Here is a 23,040-nt window from a genome sequence, read left to right as displayed (position 1 = left end):
TGTTGTGGATGATGTTCCTGTCCTGGGTGTTGTGGATGATGTTTTTATGGAATCCAGTCTGATTCCTGACACCCTCCCTTCTACTCCCAGGAAACGTGACAGGTACTATAGAGTCCCTGATTCTCACAAATTTCTTTTCAAAAATCCTACTGCTGACTCCGAGGTTATCTCTCAAGTACCTAAAGGAAATAAAGCAGCTTCTGCTAAGAATCCCACCCCCTCAGATAGGGATTCCTAAGCATTAGACAAATGAGGTAAAAAAGTATGCACCTCTGCTACTTTTGATGTCAGAGCACTAAATTGTCAGTTCCATATGCTGAAATATCAACAACATACCATGGAATTCCTCAAACAAAAAATATCTTCTTTTCCTGCTTGTGCAGAGAGTTACAAGAGTTAATGCAATCTGCAAGTCAGGTAATTAAGCACACCTTATAATGTGGTTGTGACACCCTAGAAGCCTCTTACAGGGCAGCAGTCACTGGTTCTGCCCTTAGAAGACATGCTTGGCATAATGAACAGCCCTTGCCAGACCATGTCAAATCCAAATTACTGGACGCACCCTGGCACAAAGACAAATTATTTGGCACCAAGTCAGAGGAGGTCTTAAAAAAAGATGGAAGAAAAAGCTAAATATATGCAGACAGTTAAAGACTTCTAGCAGGTCCAGCCACTGAGGTTCAGTAGGCATTGCCCCTCCAAACACTGGTCCTTTCCTGCCCCCTCCAGGTCAGCCCAGCCCAGACCCTGGGGAAGCAGGCCCCCCAGACAACAACACTAGGGAATGCAGAGATGTAAGCAATGGAGTTCCTTCTGTTCAAAACCAGGGAGTGCTAAGCCACCCCCTCATGGTAAGAACTCACAATGACTTTACACTTCCACCCCCTCCCTCTGCCCACCTGCTCTTGCCACTAGGAGGAAAACTCTCCTTCCACCCAAGCACCTGGGCCACCATTACCAACGATTGTTGGATCCTCAACATAGTGTCCCAGGGATACATATTTTATTTCCACACTCTACCAACCTCAAAAGGGTTCCCAGATCTTCTCGCAAACCAGTGGGCAGAGGCCAAAATGCAAGTCCTTTCCCTGCTCTCTATGAGGGCAGTAGAGCATGTTCCTGCAGAACAGATAGGCCAAGGTTTCTACTCCAGACTCTGCCTGATACCCAGAAAAGAGAGCACCTGGCGCCCCATCCTCGATCTATCCATTCTAAACACCTTTCTGGTGATACCAAAATTCAAAATGCTCACCCTCCAGCACCTTCTGCCGTTGCTTTCCAAGGATGCTTGGTTAGCCACTCTAGACCTATAAGAGGCCTAACTACACATCCCAGTCAGGGAATCATGCAGGAAATATCTACGTTTCAGGGCAGGATCACTGCACTTTCATTTCTCTGTGCTTCCCTTCTGCTTATCCACTGCTCCCAGAGTTTTCACAAAATGTCTGGCTGCTGCCTTTGCTTTTTGCAGACAAATGAAATTTTCAAATTTACCCATACTTAGACAACTGCCTGATTCAGGCAGAAAGTCAGGAAAAGCTGCTAAAGCACCTGACTTTTGTAAAGGACCTACTGACCTCCGTAGGGTATACCATCAACGAAAAGAAATCGAAACTAGTACCCACCCAAAAAATTGTATTCCTGGGAGCAAGCCTGGACACAGCATCCCAGATGGGCATTCCTTACCCAGAAAAACAAACGTACCTGACAGCCTACTTCTCTCAACTAGCCACCAGACCCCAGTTATCCACAAGGAAAATCCTGCAGCCTATGGAGTTCATGGCTTCTTGCGTTCTACTCATTCCATATGCCAGACTGGATATGTGGAAACTGCAGTGGTACCTAAAAAGCCTTTGGTGTCAATACTCCCAAGACCTGGAAACTCTTATATCTATGATACCTTGTTTAAGGAAAGATTTTCTTTGGTGGGCAGCAGCAGCATGCTACCACAACAGGTGACTACCCTTCTCACAACTCCACGCCACCCAGACCCTCATCACAGATGCATCAGACTATGCCTGGGGTGCACACCTGGACGGCAGGTGCATTCAGGGCCAATGAAGCCCAAATCAAATACATCTGCACATCAACCAAAAAGAGATGTTATTTGTCCAGCACGCTGTGACATCTTTCAGACCCCTACTCTCCGCAGGGCCTCTACCGATCAAAACAGACAACACCACCATGATGTGGTATATCAACAAGCGGGGAGGGACTTGCTCATACCCTTTGTGCAGGCTCGCTATGACCCTTTGGCACATGGCCTCAGCCATGCAACTACACCTGTTAGCACAATTCCTGCCAGGCTCTCTAAACTCTCTGGCAGACAACTTTAGCAGAAATCTCCTGGACCCACATGAGTGGCAGCTAGACCAAAGAACCTTCACCCTTGTAACCCAGAAATGGGGCACCCCGAAGGTAGACCTCTTTGCTTCCCACTCCAACCATCATCTCAGTAAATTCTGCACCAGGGAACCTCACAGCAAGGCCCGGAAAGTGGATGCTTTATCTTTCCAGTGGGTCAACCTCTCGGTCTTGCATTTCCCCCTCTACCTCTCATTACAAGGGTACTGTTCAAAATAAGGGAGGGAAAAAAGTCAGTCCTGGTTGCTCCAGACTGGCCATGCCAGCACTGGTACCCACTGCTGCATAGCTTGTCACCCCTGCCACCATGGCATCTCCCTCAGATCCCAACACTCCTCACCCAGAGGAATGGAGAATTCATGCATCCCCAATTGCAGACCCTCAATCTGGCAGCCTGGCTTATTCTCTGACCACTGCACAAGCTGCCAATCTAAGCAAACAAGTTCTAGATGTTCTACGTGAGGCCAAACGCCCTACCACTAAAAGGTCTTATGCTGACAAGTGGAAAAGGTTTTGCACCTGGATCTAGGCTAAGGGAGCCGGAATGGCACAGCCCTCCCTACCTCTCATCCTGGATTACCTGGCTGACCTACTACACAGGGGTCTAGCCTTCTCTTCTATTAAAATTTATGCCTCTGCCATCTCTGCTTATTTCAGCGCCGAGCTACCTCTTTTCTGTCACCCTGTCATCAAACAGTTCCTAAGAGAGGGTAACAACTTGAGACCACCGAGAAGAGCACCTACCCCAGCTTGGGACCTAAACCTTGTGTTGGAAAAGCTCACCCTGCCCCCCTTTGAACCAGCAGATTCAGCAGAGTTAGTTTCTCTCTTGGAAGAAAGCCTTGCTTCTGGCCATCACTTCAGCTAGAAGAGTGGCCAAGCTAAAAGCACTAATGGCTGTAGAGCCCTTCATCATATTCCATGTTGACAGGGTCTTCCTCAGGACTAACCCATCCTTCACGCCAAAAGTGGTGTCCAGTGTGGCTCTCAACCAATCAGTTCATTTGCCCACTTTTTTCCCTAACCCACAAAACAAGGGGGAAAGGGTTCTGCACTCTCTAGATGTGCACAGACAGCTCAGATTCTACCTAGACAGGACTAAATCATTTAGAAAGACTGTCAGCTTTGCTGCAGGAACAGAGGGCAAGGCCATATCCAAACAAACATTTTCCAAATGGTTAGCACACTGCATCCATTTTTGCTACAAGCAGCAATGGGAAACCTTCTGCCAAGGGGGTCAGGACACATTCTACCAGAGCAACCTCCATCTCTGCAGCTTTCCTCAGAGGGGTCCCACCAGGGACATCCTGGAGGCTGCAACATCTGTTCATACCTTCACCAAGCATTACTACTTGCCTAGCTTCTCTAAATCCAGGGCAGGCTTTGCCACCACAGTCTTGCAGGGCATCGCAGCCAACCCCCAGTCTTCTTGACTGCCTCCACTCTTTTCTTCAACTTTGGAAATCAACCCAAATGTGATGACTGCAACATTGAAACACGAAGAACATAGTACAGTTGTGTGCACTTACCATAAATGTAGATGTTTGAGTGTATTCACTGTTGCAGTCCTGGATATTCTTTGTGTTTCACTGTTGCAGTCATCACACTTGGGTTATCTGCCTGTAGGTAGCTATCAGTCGGTCTGAATGTCAGAGTCTTGGGATTTCTGAATCGGATGGTGTTGCCTTATCCATGACATCCGGTCATCAGGGGTATAAAACATGCAGCCGACACCATTACATCAGTCTTTCTTGCCATGGAGGAGCCCGAAGCAGAAGCAGTTCACAAGTGACAGTCGGTCGCTTCCTAAAATTTTCATTTTTTTGAGTTTAAACCTGAAGTCTTCTAAAGCTAAATACCCTGTTGGGGATCCTTTTTCTTGCTCTAACCGATGTCAGAAAAAGTTAACAGTTATCTTGCCTGTTAAAGCAAATACCTCACAGACATGGTCATTCCTATTGTATCACCTGTTTAGGCCCAGACCATAACATCCCTCGCTGTCGGTTTTGTTCCTTGTTTAATGCCCGAACTATTCATCGTTGAGCCATCTTTGTCACTAAATTCTTTTGCTCTCATTCTCCTTATTCCAAAATGGCTTCTATAAGCCATCTGACTACCGATCTTCCGAAAAAACGTAAAGATAAAGACAGAGACAGACCGCATAGGTCCAAAACTGCCGACGACGCTTCCATTAAGCTAGTTGCCAGTCCGCCAGTACTCAGTGAGGTGCCTTTGCAGCCCCTGATGCCCACTTCTACAGATTCACAGGCCTCTGAGACCCACCCAGAGTCTGGTATGCTGCGAGATGCTTCTTTGACTATGGAACCTGCAGATGCCTCTATCTTGGATGAGTCCGGAGCCACTGTGCAGGCACTGGCTTCTGAGGGTGTATTCTGACTTACCGATGTTCGTATTAAACCGACAACTTCAGTTTTAGCTAAAACTGCTGAGTTTCTCAGGCCCAGAGTTCGCACTACGCCTAGAAAACTGATGACCAAAGCGCATGCTCAAGCTCCCATGCCACAAAAACAAATGCTTAGAATGGCTGAAAACCTTATTACTCTAATTAGGGGAAGGCAGCCTTCCCCTACTAAAAGACAAAGAATTGAGTTCCCGGCTGATTCTACAGGCCCGGAGTCCGATGACTCTGACCCTTCTGATTACCAGGACATACCCTTATCAAGCTATGAGGATTTGGATGCAGAGGAATCCATTCCCTCTGCATCCCCTCCAGAGGATTTTTCTTTTGGTGAAACCTTGCATACTTTTAAAGAGAGCATTTCCACTGGGAATGCCAGGAATATCCTTGGTCCAAAAAGAGACTCAGAATTTTTAGAGTTGCCTCAGCACAGGCCTCTAGCTATACCCCCTGTCCTGGATATTGTAGATGATCTCTTCGTGGAATCCAGTCTTACTCCTGACACTTTACCACTGGCCCCTAGAAAACCTGACCGGTACTACAGAGTACCTGATTTTCACAAATTTCTCTTTAAGAATCCTACTGCGGATCTAGAGACCATTTCCCTGGGACCTAAAGGCATTAAGGCTACTACAGTCAAAAATCCTACCCCTTCAGACAGGGATTCAAGAGCTTTAGACAGATGGGGTAAGAAGGTACATACCTCTGCAACTCTTGCCATCAGAGCTTTTAATTGCCAGTTTTACATGTTGAAGTACCAGCAACATATTATGGAACAAATTAAACAAAACATGGTGCTACTTCCAGACTGTGCAGAAAATAAAGATTTACAAGAGTTCATGCATTCTGCAAACCAAGTTAATAAACATACTTTGCAGTGTGGTTTTGATGCCTTAGAAGCATCTTGCAGGGCTGCAGTCACTGGGTCTGTACTGAGAAGGCATGCTTGACTGAAGGAACAAATCTTGCCAGATCATGTCAAAGCAAAATTACTAGATGCTCCTTTAAATAAGGACCGTTTGACACCAAGGCAGAAGTTGTTCTTAAAAAGACGGAGGAAAAAGCTAAATCTATGCAAACTGTCAAAAGCTTTCTTACAGGTGCAGCCACCTAGATGCAGTAGGCATTGGTCTTCTAAAAACTGGTCCTTTCCAGCCCCTCCCAGGCCTTCTCAGTCGAGGAAACGGACCACCCAGACTACAGTCTCAGGGTATGCAGAGATCTAAACAATGGGGTGCTCCCCCCTCAAAAACAAGGAGTGGTAAGCCACCCCCTTATGGAAAAAGTTAACAATGACTTATCAGTTATCCTGCCCAGCCATGCCCAATTACTTGTGCCCCTAGGAGGAAAACTTGCCCTTCATACGAAAAACTTTGGGAAAAAACATATACCCATGAATTACCACATAGGTGGCAGTACACTAAACACCGAAAGTGTGATGAGAGACTTAGGGACACAGGTGGACAGTGGTCTCACCTTCGATAACCACATTGTCACAACAGTCAGGAAATTCTATGTGGCACACCTCATCACAAAGGGCTTTTCATCCAGAAAAAAAGGGAGGTCATTGTCCCACTATACTCATCCCTCATTAGACCCATTATAGAATACAATTCCCCATTTGGTGTGTACCTCTCAAGACATCTGCAACAACTGGAAAGAACGCAGAAATACTTCACTAAAAGAATCACAGGCCTAAAGCAGATGCCCTATGCTGACCGTCTAAAAAAAACTCCACCTATACTCTGTCGCATATTGTCTACTCAGAGGTGATCTCTGCTTAACATACAAGGCCATGTCAAACCCAGAGCTGTTGGACATGCTACACTTAAAGAAATCCCAATCCCTCAGAGAGACACGCTCCAGGGATCTAAACCTTGTCATCACAATGAACAAAACATCCTGGAGGGATAGGTTCCTGACACAGAGACTCCCCAGACTCTGGAATAGACTGCCCATACATGTCGAGCAGAGCACCTCTTTGGCCCTCTTCAAAAGGAACCTTGATGATTGGATGGGAGATGGGAAATTCACCCCGGGGATCACATCAGTAGCCCTGCTAGACAGGGGTCCAGGAAAGTAAATACTGTGGGAAGAAATAGCCAGGGAATTGTTATGGCTAGGCTTGTATAGGCCCTAGGGCCGATAGCCTAGTACCAACCTATGAACCTATAAAAACTGGAAGTCCATTACTCGGGACCAATGGGCTCTAAACCATTGTATCCCAGAGATACAGATTCTACTTCTATTCACTGCCAACCCCAAGCGGGTTGCCAAACCTTCCTCCAAACCAGTGGGCAGAGGCTCAAAAGCAAGTACTCTCTCTTCTCAATATCATGGCTATTCAACCAACCTGTTCCAGTAGAACAAAGGGGACAGGGTTTCTACTCCAGACTGTTCCTGGTTCCCAGAAAAGAGGGCTGTTGGCACCGTATCCTGGATCTATCAATTCTCAACACCTTTGTGGTAGTCCCAAAATTCATAATGCTTACACTGCAGCAGCTTCTCCCAGTGCTAGCCAAGGATTCCTGGTTAGTCATCCTAGACTTAAATGAAGCTTATCTGCACATCCCCATAAGGGAGTCTTTTAGGAAATATCTGCATTTCAGGGCAGGCTCTGTGCACTGTCCGTTCTCTGCACTTCCTTTTGGCTTATCTACTGCCCCCAGAGTATTCACAAAGTGCCCGGCTTCAGCCATTGCATACTGCAGGCAGAAATATTCAAATTTACCCATACTTGGACAATTGCCTGATTCAGGCGGACAGTCAGGAATTGCTACTTCAGTAGCTGGCATTTGTAAAAAGACTCCTAACTTCACCTGGGTACACCGTCAACGAAAAGAGATCACAACTGGTGCCCAGTCAAAAAATTGTATTCCTGGGAGCAAGCTTGAACAAGCAGGTCTATTTGACAAACTACTTCAAACTAATGGCCACCAAAACCCAGATATCTGCAAGGAAAATACTGTAAGACTTGCGGTTCATGGCCTCATAAAACAGACACATCAGACTATTCATGGGGGGCTCACATGGCAGGCAAATGCATTCAAGGCAAATGGAGCCCAGGACAAATTCTCCTGCATATCAATCAGAAAGAGGTGCTAGCTGTACAGAATGCTCTAACAGCTTTCAAATACCTAATCATGCCAGGACAGCTCCTGATAAAGACAGACAACGCCACAGTTATGTGGTACATAAACAAGCAGGGAGGAACCCATTCTTACCCACTTTGCAGGTTAGCCATGGCCCTGTGGAGCACAGCCTTGCGCAACCAAGTGCATCTACAAGCTCAATTCCTGCCAGGCAAACAAAATTTATTGGCAGACTACTTAAGCAGAAATCTATTAGCCCCACACGAGTAGAAATTGGAGCCCAACTCATTCAAACTTCTAATCCAGAGGTGGGGGACACTGGAGGTGGACCTCTTTGCCTCCCCCAAGAACTGTCAATTGAGCAAATTCTGCACCAGGAACCCTCACAGCAGGGCCTGGAAGGTGGATGCCCCATCTTTCACATGGGAAAACCTCTCAATTTATGCCTTTCCCCCTCTGCCCCTCATCTCAAACGTACTACTCAAGATCAAACGGGACAGGCCAAGGGCGATCCTTATTGCCCCAGACTGGCCCCACCAACACTGCTACCCACTCCTACACAGTCTGACAGCAGTGCCACCCTGGCACCTGCATCTCACACCTTCCCTGCTGTCTCAGCAGGAGGGACAGATTTTGCATCCAGACCTTCAAACCGTAAACCTTGCAGCCTGGCTTTATCCCCTGAATAACACCACCAGCAACCCTCAGCAAACAGGTGCTGGACGTCATCCTTGAGGCCAGAAGGCCTAATATAGGAAATCCTATGCTGAAAAGTGGAAACGATATTGTTCTTGGAATCAGTCTCAAGGAAAGGACACAGCTGTGCCCTCTTTACCTCAAATCCTTGATTACCTAGCAGAGCTGTTCCACAGAGGCCTATTATTCTCCTCCGTTAAGATTCATGTCTCTGCCATCTGAGCTCATTATAATACTGAGCCACCTCTCTTTTCTCACTCTCTCTTCAGACAGTTCCTGAGAGGGGCTAACAATTTAAGGCCCCCTAGGAGAGCTCCCACCCCTGCCTGGGACCTTAACTTTGTACTGGAAATGCTCACGCTTCCCCCTTTTGAACCTGCTGCTTCAGCAGAGTTAAAATTCCTCTTTTAGAAAACAGCCTTGCTTCTAGCCATCACTTCAGCAAGAAGAGTGTCTGAGTTACAGGCACTAATGGTTGTGGAACCCTTCATTATTTTCCATGCTGGCAGGGTTTCCCTCAGGAATTAACCCATCCTTTATGCCTAAGGTGTTATCCAGTGTGGCTCTAAACCAATCTATCCATTTGCCAAACTTCTTCCCTAAGCCTCAGAATAAAGGGGAAAGGATCCTGCACTCCCTGGATGTGCACATACAGCTCCGGTTTTAACTTGACAGGACTAAACCTTTCAGAAAATCTGACCAGCTGCTTGTCAGCTCTGTTACAGGGCCAGAGGGTAAGACCATTTCAAAGCAAACCATTTCCAAATGGATAGCACACCACATCCATTTCTGCTACAAGCAGCATGGAAAACCTACACCACAGGGGATCAGAACACATTCCGCTAGGGCTACTTCCACCTCTACGGCATTTCTCAGGGGAGTCCCTATCAGGGACATCCTGGAAGCTGCAACCTGGAGTTCTGTACACACCTTCACCAAGCATTACCACTTACCTGTTTTTTCTAAACCCAGATCTGGATTTGCTACAGCAGTCTTACAAGGCCTGCTAGCCAGCCCTAACACTTCTTGACTGCCTCCACCCTTCCTCAGCTTTGGGAATCAACCCAAGTGTGATGACTGCAACAGTGAAACACGAAGAACATAGTACAGTTTGTACACTTACCATAAATGTAGATGTTCGAGTATATTCACTGTTGCAGTCCTGGTTTCCCTCCCTCCAGCCCTCTGGTTTTCTCGCTCCTTTCTACCTTTCCTCTTTATGGCCATTTTTAATGACAGTGGTATTTACTTTTTACTGGGGGTGTTTCAGACCATATAATAGCTTCCTATTTTGGGGGCTCCTGACATTTGGGGCAAGAAAAACTGATGTAATGGTGTCGGCTGCATGTTTTATACCCCTGACATCATGGAAGAGGCGACAGCATCCAACGCAGAAATCCCAAGACTCTGGTATTCGGGCCGACTGAGGGCTACCTGCAGGCAGATAACCCAAGTGTGATGACTGCAACATAGGTTCATAGGTTAGTACTAGGCTATTGGCCCTAGGGCCTATACAAGCCTAGCCATAACAATTCCCTGGCTATTTCTTCCCACACTATTTACTTCTGGATTCTTGTCTAGCAGGGTGACTGTCGTGATCCCTGGGTGACTTTCCTTTCTCCCATCCAATCGTCAAGGTTTCTTTTGAAGAGGGCCAAAGAGGCGCTCTGCTTGACATGTATTGGCAGTCTATTCCAGAGTCTGGGCAGTCTCTGGGTCAGGAACCTATCCTCCAGCATGTTTTGTTAATTGTGATGTCAAGGTTTAGATCCCTGGAGTGTGTGGCTCTGTGGGATTGGGATTTCTTTAAGTGTAGCATGTCCAACAGCTCTGGGTTTGACATGGCCTTGTATGTTAAGCAGAGATCTCCTCTGAGTAGACAATATGCGACAATATAGCTGGAGTTTTTTAAGGTGGTCAGCATAGGGCATCTGCTTTAGTCCTGTGATTCTTTTAGTGAGGTATTTCTGCAGCCTTTCCAGTTGTTGCAGATGTCTTGAGAGGTACATGCCAAATGAGGCGTTGTATTCTATAATGGGTTTAATGAGTGATGGGTACAGTGGGACAATGACCTCCTTTTTTCTGGATGAAAAGCCCTTTGTTATGAGGTGTGCCACATAGAAGGATTTCCTGACTGTTGTGATGTGGTTATCGAAGGTGAGACCACTGTCCACCTGTGTCCCTAAGTCTCTTATCACACTTTCGGTGTTTAGTGTACTGCCACCTATGTGGTAATTCACGGGTACATGTTTTTTCCCAAAGGGAATAACTATACATTTCCTGGCATTGAGCTTGAGCCCATGGCTCTGGCACCAAGCATCTGTTTCTGTAAGGCCCTTTTGTAGAGTATCCACATAATTTGGAGATTCAATAATGGCTCCCAGTTTGCAGTCATCTGCAAACTTTGTTAGCCAGAGTCCCTTGGTATTGGCCTGTACTTCAGAGAAGTAGATGCCAAACAAGAGTGGTCCCAGGACTGAACCATGAGGTACTCCACTTGTCTGGAGCTGGATTTGGAGTTGGCTACTTTTACAGTGTGGGTCTTGTCAGTAAGCCAGTTGGCAACCCATCGGGTGACGTAGGTATTAATGCCCAGCTTAGTAAGTTTATCTATGATTCCAGAGTGGGGGTTGGTGTCAAAGGCCTTGGCGAGGTCCATATAGGCTATGTGGACCGCCTTACCCTCATCCACGGCTCTGGAGACTGATTCAAAGAAGTCAATCAGGTTCAGGAGACAAGATCGGCCCTTCACAAACCCAAACTGGGTGGGGTTCAGTGTTTGAAGGTTGCCAATGTGTTTGTTTATAAGTCCATGATAATACGTTCCATGGCCTTGAGATCAGGCTCATCAGACTGATGGGGCGGTAGTTCCTGGGATCCAGGGTGGATCCCCCCTTGTGGAGTGGGATAACTGTAGCTGTGCGCCACTCAGTGGGCATGAAGCCTGAAGTGAGGCTATGATTAAACATGACACTTAGGTGAGGTGCCAGTTCATTTTGTAGTTCATGTAGTACACAGCCCGGGATGTCATCTGGTCCCATGGATGCTGTATTCTTAGCTTTGGAGAGTGCATTATTTAGCTGTATGGATGTTATTACCAGAATTTGGTGATCTTCTGGTATTGAGATGGACCATTTAGGGGCCGAGAGGGGGGTGAATCGATCTGCCAGGATATTGGCAATATCCTTGGGATCAGTATATTGAATGCCATTCTGTTGTAGCTCAGAGCAGATCTGAGCATTGCCATTTAGATTCTTGACATAGTTATAGAATGACTTGTGGTTATCTTTGGAATCTTTGTCAATTTTATTTTCGTAACTAGCTTTGGAGGATTTTGAGGGATCTCAGCTTCTTAGTGAGGCTGGTAAGGAAGTTTTTTGCATCCTGGGATTTTCCTCTTTTGTGCAACAGTTTCTTCCTTTTGTTGTAAAGTTTGTTTATGACACGGGACCACCAGATTGGCTTCATTTCTTTGGAGGAGAGCATCTTAGCTCTATTTGGGATGGCACATTTCATACATAAGTGGATGTGCTCGTACAATGCCTTAGTGTAGGACTCAGCAGTTGTACTTTCAGTTCCTGTCTGCATGGGTGTCATGAACTTGACTACAATGAAGTTGGCTTTGGAGAAGTTTTTTATGGAGGTTTCCTTACTGGGGGGTGGGGGTAGGATGTGGATGTTAAAGTTGATTAGCTTATGGTCTGACCTGACCAACGAGGGGGTGACCATAGGTGTGGAGCATCGATTTCCCATGTTGGTAATGACCAGGTCTAGGATATTGGAGCCCGTGGTGGGATAGTGGATTAGTTGATCCAGGGTCTTTGGAATTTATAAATTCCAAGAACCGTTGGGCAAAGGTGTTGGTACACGAGTAGTTTTCCCAGTTAATGGCAGGGTAGTTGAAGTCGCCCAGTATTAGGGTGTTTGGTTGCAACAGTGAATACACCCGAACTTCTACATTTATGGTAAATGTACACAACTGTACTTTTCCCTCCCTCCATACCCCTTGTCTCTCTTGTTTCTTTCTGTCCTTACAAGGAATTTTTGGTGTTTACTTTCTACTGTTGGTGTTCTTCCACCATAAACCTAGCTCCCTCTTGGGGTCTCCTGACAGGGAAGAAAAACTGATGTAATGGCGTCAGCTGCCTTGTTTTATACCACTGACGACCTGACGTCAGTCCTGGAGTGATGGCAACCAAAGCAGAAATACTAAGCCTCTGGTATTTGGGCCGACTGAGGACTACCCTGGCAGGGATAAATGTGATGACTGCAACAGTGAATACACTCCAAGATCTACATTTATGGTAAGTGTACACAACTGTACCTTTTGAAGGATTACCTATTCAGCCACAGTATGTCTTTGGGATGTCGGAGGAAACCAGAGTACCTTGCAAAATGTTGCTTTTGACACCAGGGTGAAATGCACACTTTCACAGAGAAGGCACTGCAGGGGGAAATGCACACTTTCACAGAGAAGGCACTGCAGCCAATAACCAAAGTCAAGACCTAGGAGTTATGAGGCAATGGTCTCATTGGCCATAACCTATATCACTGTTTACAAGAATTGACTTTAATATGACTGTACACATCTTTTTACTAGAGAATATGGATATTGCTAATATTTTGCAATTGTGGCTGAAAAATTAACTCTGGTCACTGGAAGTACACCTGTACCAATAGAACTGTGGTTTCATTCAAGTGTTGCTGGCTGGTTTGTAAATGCATCTTAATTATGTTGATAATTGTGTATGCTGTATGAATTGCTGTAGGAATAGTAAACATTTTCAGTTCTTGTGTGTTGTCTTTCTTACAGGACAGCAGCACTGTAAAGCAGACAGATGATCACATAATTACTAACAGAGAATCTGAAGGTCCTAGCAGAAGTGGTGAAGGGAAGTCGAACAAAACTCAGCAGTTAAAACGAGTTTTCAAAGAATATGGAGCTGTAGGAGTCTCTTTTCATGTTGGCATTTCACTTATATCATTAGGAATCTTTTACATGGCTGTTTCAAGGTAAGTCAGTAGTATAAAGTACAGTAATAGGGAACGTGAGTTTGAGTGCTTTTCTGCATAGCTTATTTATGATATCCTTATTCTTTGCGGTTGTGTTTTAACTGCCTTAAAAACACCATCATCTGCTAAAAAAGCATACACAGCAGTCAAATATTTGTCTTTATTCATCAAAACTACGGCACCACCCTTGTCTACTTCTTTAATGATAATGTCATTGCTCCTTTCCAGTCTTTTCAAAGATTCACGCTCAGCTTGTGATAAGTTATAAAATTTCATAAAGCATCCACTGTCATACAACTTGCGTATCTGGACCTCGCAAACATCATGAAAAGTGGTAACTATAGGATGGCTCACAGTTACAAAAGAACTAGACCTTTTACAAGTGCCGCATTTAACATTTACAGTTTTCTTAAATGTCCGTTTTAAATCCAAATTGCGAGTAAATAATTTTAAGTCAGAGTATTACTCAAACTTTCAAGTGCAGAGAGAATAAATTTGAGCCCTTTATGTAGCAAAGAGATTTCGGCTGAGGTCAGAATCATCTGCAATAATTTAATAGTACAGTCTTTAGTTGAATCACCTACTTGTGATGTTTGTTTGGCACATTGGAGCTGCTTCTGCTTCTTCCTCTCTTTTGTTGGGTAGAACGACCTCTCAATTTTTTGTGTTTCTTCACAACAACCTCCTCCGGAAGTTTCAGCCAAACTGGGTACTGTCCACTTCTGGTATTATTTATAGCCAATGGATGTTAGATAATGTAGATGCAGGACTTTCATTGATTAATTCAACAGCTCCTTCAGCCTTTTGTAAACCACATAAAACCATTCGGGTATTGCAATACTGTTCTTGATTTAAAGGATAAGTAACATCATCAAGTACATCCAAGGATTTAGGAGATTTATTAACCGTGGAAGTTGTCTTCCCAATATCAGCTGAAACAGTTTCCATCACCTTTGGCCAAGAAAATATCTGGCCTTTGCTGTAATCATTACTCTGTATCAGTTTTTTGTCTTTTTATTTTCTCCAGAGACTTGTCAAGTTTAGACAGCTTGTCCAGTAACTTGTCATAGTCAGAGACAGGTTTAGAGAAAAATGTAGATGTCGATATTTCATTCTCTGGATTGTTTATCTCATTTTGCAAATCAGCTTCAACTTTAGAGAAAAACTCATTCATTAAAGACATACAGTCCAGTCCAAGTTGCAAGTTCATTTCCTGCCATCTTTGCAAGAAGGCAGGATATGTCTTAGCGAAGGATGGCATTTTTAAAACTCTCAGACCTTGAGGAACAATACCCAATTGGGACCTTTGGACGGTAGCTGTACTTCATTATATTTTATTTTAACAATACCCAATTCTAAGTAAACCCAGAAAAAGTTCCACCAAGGCACATAAACACTGAGAAATTGCAAAAAGTGCCAAGGGACATGAAGAACACCAGCCAGATGACAGTAAAGGACGTTTATTCAGCCAAAGCAGACGTTCCACAAACCACATTAACACTTCACAAATACAATATGTTTTCATTCATAACAAACTTCATCAGATGCGGACTGATAACATAAAGTGTGCATATATATCCTCCTGGCCACTTTACTGATAGTTTATGTCGGCATTATTAATGTGGTTTGGTTTGTGGAATGTCTACTTTGGCTGAATAAACATCCTTTACTGTCATCTGGTTGGTGCTCTTCATGTCCCTTGGCACTATTTGCAATCTCCTAATTCTAAGTAAGCCATAAAGCTGTACTGTTGCCATTTTAATGTTTCATATTTTTTCACTTTCCTTTCCAAGACAGTAAAAAGGTGCAAAAAGTTGTATTCATCTTCACTTCGTTGCAAATTCACATTCTGTAATGCCAGAGCATTATTTGACTGCTATGTATGCTTTTTTAGCTGATGGTGTTTTTAAGGATGTAACAAATGTTGATGTAAGTAAGTGCATTAGTACCATTAATATAGCGATATTTGATTTGCAAGCAATGAATGACATTAATGTATAGCTATTTAATTATTTTACTGTTATTTCCCCTGAAATACCTATACTATATGGACTGCTTAAAATCCAAAAATCCCTTACCAACCCTCCATTGAGACCTATTGTCTCAGGTAGAGGATGGTTAACAGAACCAGTATCCATGTATTTACAAATGGTTCTAAGTATTTACGATTTGTAAAGAGCTATATCAAAAACACTAGTGACTTTCTAACACAACCATATGAGTGGTTTCATAAATGTGAAATAAGAAGTTTCCAAATGGTGGTGTTAAATATACAGTCACTTTTTACAGTAATACCAAATACATAAGGGATCGACTCCATTAAGGAGTTAATATATAAATATGGTAAATGCATATGGTACCCATTGCAACACCCAAAATGTGGTGATAATTACATTTTTGATAACAAAATTTATTATTTAGAACTAGCTCTAACAGTTCACATACAGTTTCCACATATCTCCCTGGGAGATATGTGGAGACTATGTGAACTGTTAGAGCTAGTTCTATCTAAATAATGATTACTTTATTTTTGATAACATTTATCACCAAATTTTGGGTGTTGCAATGGGTACCCCCATTGTCAACACCTATGCTAACTTGTTTTTTGATACGTGGGAGAATGAATTTATATATATAATGGACCTGTGCAATATTCATCGAAAGTTATTTGTTTTAAGCGATTTGTGGGTGATATATATTTTGTGTGGAGTGGAATGGATGACAAATTATGCTCTTTTATTGAATATTTAAATAAGAGTACTGATTTTTTAAAGTTTTCTATGAGCAGTTCTAATATTCATTTTCTAGATGTTTCCCTATTATATGATGGTGGAACTTCTCAATAGAGGATATGAGGAAACAATCTTGAATAGAGAGATGGAAGAAGCTTTAAGGTTGAGACATTGTCAAGCTAGTCCCTTCTTTGGGATGGTTTGTGTTGAATTACCCAAAAATAGGCAAATCCCACCCAAGACGAATGACATGTTATGATATGTAACTACTTTTAATAGAAATACCAATGATATAAAGAAAACTCTAACTGGGAATTAGTGTATTTTGAGATCTTTACCCAAATTGCAACCTATTATTGGCATTAATCCAAGTTTTTCCTATCGTAACTGCCAGAGTTTAAAACAGAAATTATGTTACAAGGATATTTGTACAATCTCTGAAAGAAAACTTTCTAATAAGATTGCTACTGCTCCATGTTATAATTGTTGTTGCTGTAATTATATTAACGGGGATACTACTTTTATTCACCTTAATATTCAAAATTAAGTATATTTTAATTGTTTTGCAACTTGTACTCTAAATGCAGTGTACTTAACAACCTGTAATGTATGTACAAGTTTCTATGTAGGGAAATCCACAAGACAGTTAAAAGAATCATTGAACATAGCTCAGATGTCAAAAGGAATATCTGTACAAATTATTGCCTAAACCTGCGAATGAGAATGGCAGTAACCGTACTTTTACATTTAGAGTAGTAGATAGAGTTGGGGACATTAATAATAAACTTGAAATAAGAGTATGACTGGATTCTCCAGTTGCAGGCTTATTCTACACCTGGACTTAAACCAAACAGTATCAGTAAAACCTACTTTAAAATATGGGCAGATGTGCTCGCGTTGAACACTCTTGCTCTTGGAGTGTAAGCTTCTAATTATCTTAATGGTTGTTTTTTATTGGCTGTGTTATTTTTAAAGTATATTTAAGGATGTTGAACGACTCCAACAACAAGAAGACAAATATAAATATAACATCAAGGGGAGATTTAATTGTTCAAGTGGTCATGTGGTTTGTCTGGCCAAATGTTCACTGTGTCCTGTATTTTATGTAGGCAAAACGGACCGGAGGTTACAAGAGCACCTATATGAAAATTTATATGCCATCAAGAAAGAGAAAATGGATAATGCTTTGGTGAAGCATATCAAGGAGAATCTTGCCCATGAATTTATTTTCATGGTCATAGACCAGTTAATTCCGAACAATGGGGGGGGGGCTGAATCCTTGATGTTGGAACTTAAGGAATTGATGTGGCAGTTACAATTAGAAGCCTATCATTTCCCAGGTTTAAATAGCATGCTGTCCATTAATAGTGTATTAAAATTGAGAAGTTTGGATAGGTAGAACATGATGGGAACCCTTATTATGATGATTATCAAAATGTACATATATAAGTTTTATTTAATAATTTTTATTCATTTATGTCCGTAAGTAATTATGTGTGTGTACATATGGATATATTTTTTATATATGTGAGTTTGAGCTAGATATTAGATATAATTTTTTGAGTTTATTTTATGTAATTGTGAATTAGTTTGTTTATAATATGTTATGAGTTTACTTTCAAGTGGAACTCATAATCTAATTTAATAATTTAGTATTTTAACTAATGGTATCTTTGAATGTCAGCCGCTTTAATGTTGCAACTTTTGGTAATGACCGTTGGGGTTTTATTGTATGCATCGGTGTCTTTCCTGGTAAACTACAGATGAAAAAAGGTATATTAAAATATACTGAATTGAACCTAAGGTCATCTGTTTTTCTAGACTTGAATGCAGGAGGGCGTGTTGATCACATGTTGTTTTATTTTAAGGTATATTAAAGCTCGCCCCGTCAGTGGTGCGATATTTTAAACTTCTGAAGAAGTTGGTGTAGAAGCGCCGACGAAAAGCTACATTGGTTTGTGGCTTAAATAAATCTTAACCTTCTAGCGTTTATACAGCGTTGTTTCCTTCATTTGGAGTATTTTTTGGCTGGATTTGTGGTGAATTGATTGGCAAGCTTCATTTCAGCAGTATATTTAAGGATGTTGTTAATTGTTACTGATGAAGGGTCGTTGAACCTGAAAGCTTTGTTGTTTTATTAAACCATTTTTTTTTTATTTACGTTGCTGAGTTTGTTTTTATTTTATTCATGTAAAGATAGTCCATTTATCCCATTTGTTCCCCAGTGGAGAGAGAGAGATAAGGAATGGACAAGCTTGCTGATCTTGTAAGGCAGACTGTCTTTCCCGTAGCGTAGCACTTCCCAGTCTCATGTCAACTGTCCCAGCTCTGTTCAGCCTGCTACAGGTTCCATGCCTTTCCATGCAGATTCTGCTATGTGTATATCCACACTGGCAGCATGTGCTCATAAGTTTTATGCTCCACAGGACCAAAACTTCTGTTAGGTGTCACTGATGTGGTGAGCCAGAACGCGTCACTCCCATGCCCTGCTCCATCAGGTGGACGTATATTTGAAGTGACAAAATTGTGTTTTGTATGGAGAATTCCATAATGATTTTTACTTTTAATGTAATGACAACACAGGAAAGGTATATTCTGGTCTTTGTAGAAAGAGACATATATGAGTTGTCCTTTCACAGCTGTTAATACAGCTGCCAGAGAATTACAGTAATAAACAAATGCTCCCATTATGTCCATAGGGATTTTGTTATATTGCAGTGCTGCAGTTCACTGTGGCATACTATCCCCATCAGAATAGGGGGTGTGTGTAGTGTATGTATGTATATTTGTGTGTGTGTGTGTGTGTGTGTGTGTGTGTGTGTGTGTGTGTGTGTGTGTGTATGTATGATATTTGTGTGTGTGTATATGTATGTATGATATTTGTGTGTGTGTATATGTATGTATGATATTTGTGTGTGTGTATATGTATGTATATATAAATCTCATAATAATGGTTTCTTTATTAAATGGCACTAATAATGGCAACATCAAATGATCGACATTATGCACGTCTACATGCTACTAAGCGTGTACAGAGCATCAGTCTTGGTGCATGCAAAAATCTTAAAATTAAAAAGTTATATATTCTAATTCTAAGATCGCAGAATTCTCGGGGAAAGGGCAAATTCCTAGTACCAACATATGAATCATCTGAGCTGCTACTTTCATCGAGTGTTGACCATCTGTTTAGTTAACCAAATTGTGTCGACTAAACAGATGTCAAAAATATTGTGCAACAAACCTTCCATATTCTTGGGTTTGGGGAATTTGCACTTTCCCCCAAGAATTGTGCAATCTTTAAGTTAGAATATATAATTAGCAGGGGATGTGGTGGGTGCAGGTGGACTGCTTCCTTCAAAAAACTGTTTTTCTTTTTAATTTTGTTTAAAAGGTTTTTGCATGTGCCAGCATTGCTCATTGCATGCTTAGTAGCGTGACGACTTGCATAATGTCAGTCATTTGGTGTCATAATACATGTACATAAATATAAAGAGGGAGAGAGAGAAACTGTGTGTGTGTGTGTGTGTGTGTGTGTGTGTGTGTGTGTGTGTATATATATAATATATATATATATATAAGTATCAGGAACATCCAATTGGGCAAAGCCCCATTTCAGCGGAGGCTTAGGGAGAAAAGCTACACCTTGCATATTTTTCATAGACAATTAGCACTAAAGACATATTGCGAAATTCTGAGCTACCTATAGTTTAATAGTTGATCACCATGATTGGTACACTTTATAGTATATAGAGAATGCTAAAGTCACACATGCCTAGAAAAAAAATTAACATTTTAAAGTATATACAAAAAATCTCATTGAAATTTTAGGACATGGACAACAGATGAGACATTTGCAAGTTATACACACCCAGTTACTCACTTGAGACATGTAAACAGGTCAGAAAGTGTGATAATTTTATGACATTTACTTCATTTGGCTGGATAAAGAGTGGACTTAGTAATGGTGCTGATACAAAAGCAAGATTGTGTAGTTGATGGGTGTGATTTCACTGGGATTTTACAATATAGATAGAAATTTTAGAATAGAAGGGGGCTTAGTAATGCAGGAAATTATTGCATTAGAAGGGAGCTGAGTAATTAGTACCATTTTGTTGACAGGTAGTATAAGATCTCTGATGTTTGAGAGAGCATTCCACAGGTGAGTAAGCACCAAGGGTTGGTTCAGTGAACTCAATTCTCCATGAGGTGAGTATTCTGTGTTGGGTGGTTGATCATCTGTAGGTAAACATACTGTTTTGCCTGTGGTGAGAGAAGGAGCAAAGGGACATTATTTACCCTGAGACTAAAAATATGAGGCAAAAATCTGGACATTTTCTAGTCTGTCCCTTGTAAAATTTGTGGTTTTCTATCTTGAGACATACTGATGTCCCTCTTACCAGGCTGAGTAATGAGAAAGTCGCAGTCAGTTGCTTATCAGGGTCCAGGATCTGCCAATTGATGACTGGATGGGAGATAGGAAATTCACCCCGGGGATCATGTCAGTCGCCCTGCTAGACAGGGGTCCAGAGAAGTAAATATTGTGGGAAGAAATATCCAGGGAATTGTTATGGCTAGGCTTGTATAGGCCCTAGGGCCGATAGCCTAGTACCAACCTATGAACATTAAGCATGCACTCAGGTCATTGGACCACACAAGTACCAGTATGACTCAGTCATAGTCCATGTGGGTGTAAGTGACCTGAGATGTACCTGCCTAGACTATATGAAGAGAGACATCATGGAGCTCTTGGAATATGTCACAGGCTGGTATGAGTGTAGCACTGAGCAGCATTTTACCTTCTACAAGGATGATGCCACAAGATGAACAGAAGATGACTTACTTTAATAATTTGCTTAGTTTATGATGTCATCTAAGGTGTGCAGTATTTGTTAGCATGGAAGGAGATGATCAACAGACCTTGCTGCTTTGCCAGGGATGGTTTATACCTCTCTCCTTTAGGCTTTCAAATGTTAACTATTCTCATAGTGCTTTTTTTAGTCAATGCCAAACTGAAAGTACTTCAGACATAGTAGATCAAAACCAAGAAAATCTAAAGGTGTTGCTTCTCATGCTAGGAGTCTAAAGAAGAATCTCCATCCCCTACAAGCTCTCCTCATTGTTCAGATTGCTGATGTTTACGTAGTCAATGAGATGTGGTTTAAAGCTGCGTTCTTCACACATTCTGTGAAAGATATGCCTTCCACACATTTAGACTAGCTACTACAAAGACTGAGACTAAAGGTAGAAGTATCTCGATTTATAGAGTAACTATACCACTAGGCTGGTCAAACAGGACGATGCTTTTGAGTTTCTCCTCATTCAAATCACCATAGACAAAATCCCATACCACTTTCTTGCAAGCTATAGGTCCAAAAACAGAATACGCAAAAAAAATGTAGCAATTTATAGCATACTATTTAAAAGTTCAGTGCTAAAACTACTGCTCAGTGCTAGGAATCTAAACAAGAAACTCCACTCCCTACAAGGTTATGTCACTCTAGAGAATGACTTGACTGTGGAGTCACTGAGACGTGGTTTAAAGCCGGGGGAGACCACAGTGGCAGTGCAAGGCTATAATGCCTTTCACACATTTAGACCAGCTTCTACAAAGATATGGACTAATGGTCAAGGTGTCTGGATTTACATCAAAAAATAAATGTACTTCTAGGCTGGTCAAACAGGATGATGCTTTTGAGCTTTTCCATGTATAAATCTCCATAGGCAAAATCCCCATACCACTTACCTACAAGCTGTAGACCCCCTACTGTGACCCAGAAAACCCATAATATGTATTTAAGCTTATTGTAAACACTCTCCATCCAACCAAATACCATATTCGTGGGCAACTTTTATTAACCTAGTATTAACTGGGAATCGTATACAACACCAAACGTGCAGGCACAGAGATTCCTGGATTTTGTAAACAAATTGTCTGGACCAGTTTGTTAGTACGCTGACCAGGGACACAAACATACTGGATCTGGTCCTCACTAATATTGAAAAGTGCTGCATACCCCCCAGTGTATTGTTTTCTCTTGTCTGTTAAGTTCGGATCACAAAACGAAATTAAGTAAAAGTAAAATGTGGAGCCCCAGCTAACCCTGGAATGTTCAGGAACTACTCTAAGGCTAACGTCTTGAGTATTAAGTGGTAACCTGTCAAAATTACAAGCTCTCATAAACTCTGAAAACACTGCAGCCTATGCTAAACTGTTCACTGAAACCATATACAAGCATGTTAGCAGTTATACCCACCAGGAAGAAGCATAGAACTCTCTCAAAAAATTAGCTGCCCTGGTGGAATCCCAACATCATTAGGCTGTATAACAGAAGGAATAAAATCATGCCAAAATTTAGGGCGTGTAGCACCCATCAAACTTAATCTATTCTGAAGATAGTCTACCAAAGCCAAATTTGAGGTACATTTGGCCTCGCAAGCCAAGGACAACCACTAGGCATTCTTTAGCTATGCCAACAACCTCAAAGGCAATGTCCAGTTGTGTGCATATCTCATTGTTAATGGAGCCACATTTACTGAGCCAGAAAATGTAGCAAACCTGCAGGAAGACAAATTCAGCTGTAACTTTACTCCTCTTCCTCATACCTCGGGAAATAGTATGAAATGCACTCTTGAAGAACAAGAACAGTGCACTGATGGGCCCAGACAATATCCCAGGATGCTTTATAAGTAACAAGTAACAAGACCTATCAGGCCATATGGAATC

General features: G+C 42.2%; 1 protein-coding gene across 2 annotated transcripts in view; it reads left to right on the top strand.

The window, feature by feature from the left end:
* FAM210B (family with sequence similarity 210 member B) overlaps window positions 1-23,040 on the top strand; it is a 259,164-nt gene that overhangs the window by 190,387 nt on the left and 45,737 nt on the right. For both annotated transcript variants that reach the window (XM_044076802.1, XR_006365505.1), the window contains exon 3: window positions 13,385-13,584. In XM_044076802.1, coding sequence (XP_043932737.1) covers window positions 13,385-13,584 — 200 coding nt within the window. The remainder of the gene's footprint in view (window positions 1-13,384; window positions 13,585-23,040) is intronic.

Source organism: Protopterus annectens, chromosome 1.part1, assembly GCF_019279795.1.
Source record: "Protopterus annectens isolate FY-2018-M chromosome 1.part1, PAN1.0, whole genome shotgun sequence".
Taxonomy (NCBI): Eukaryota; Metazoa; Chordata; order Ceratodontiformes; family Protopteridae; genus Protopterus; species Protopterus annectens.
Note: the sequence above shows the minus strand (reverse complement) of the source record. Positions and strands in the feature narration are given on the sequence as shown.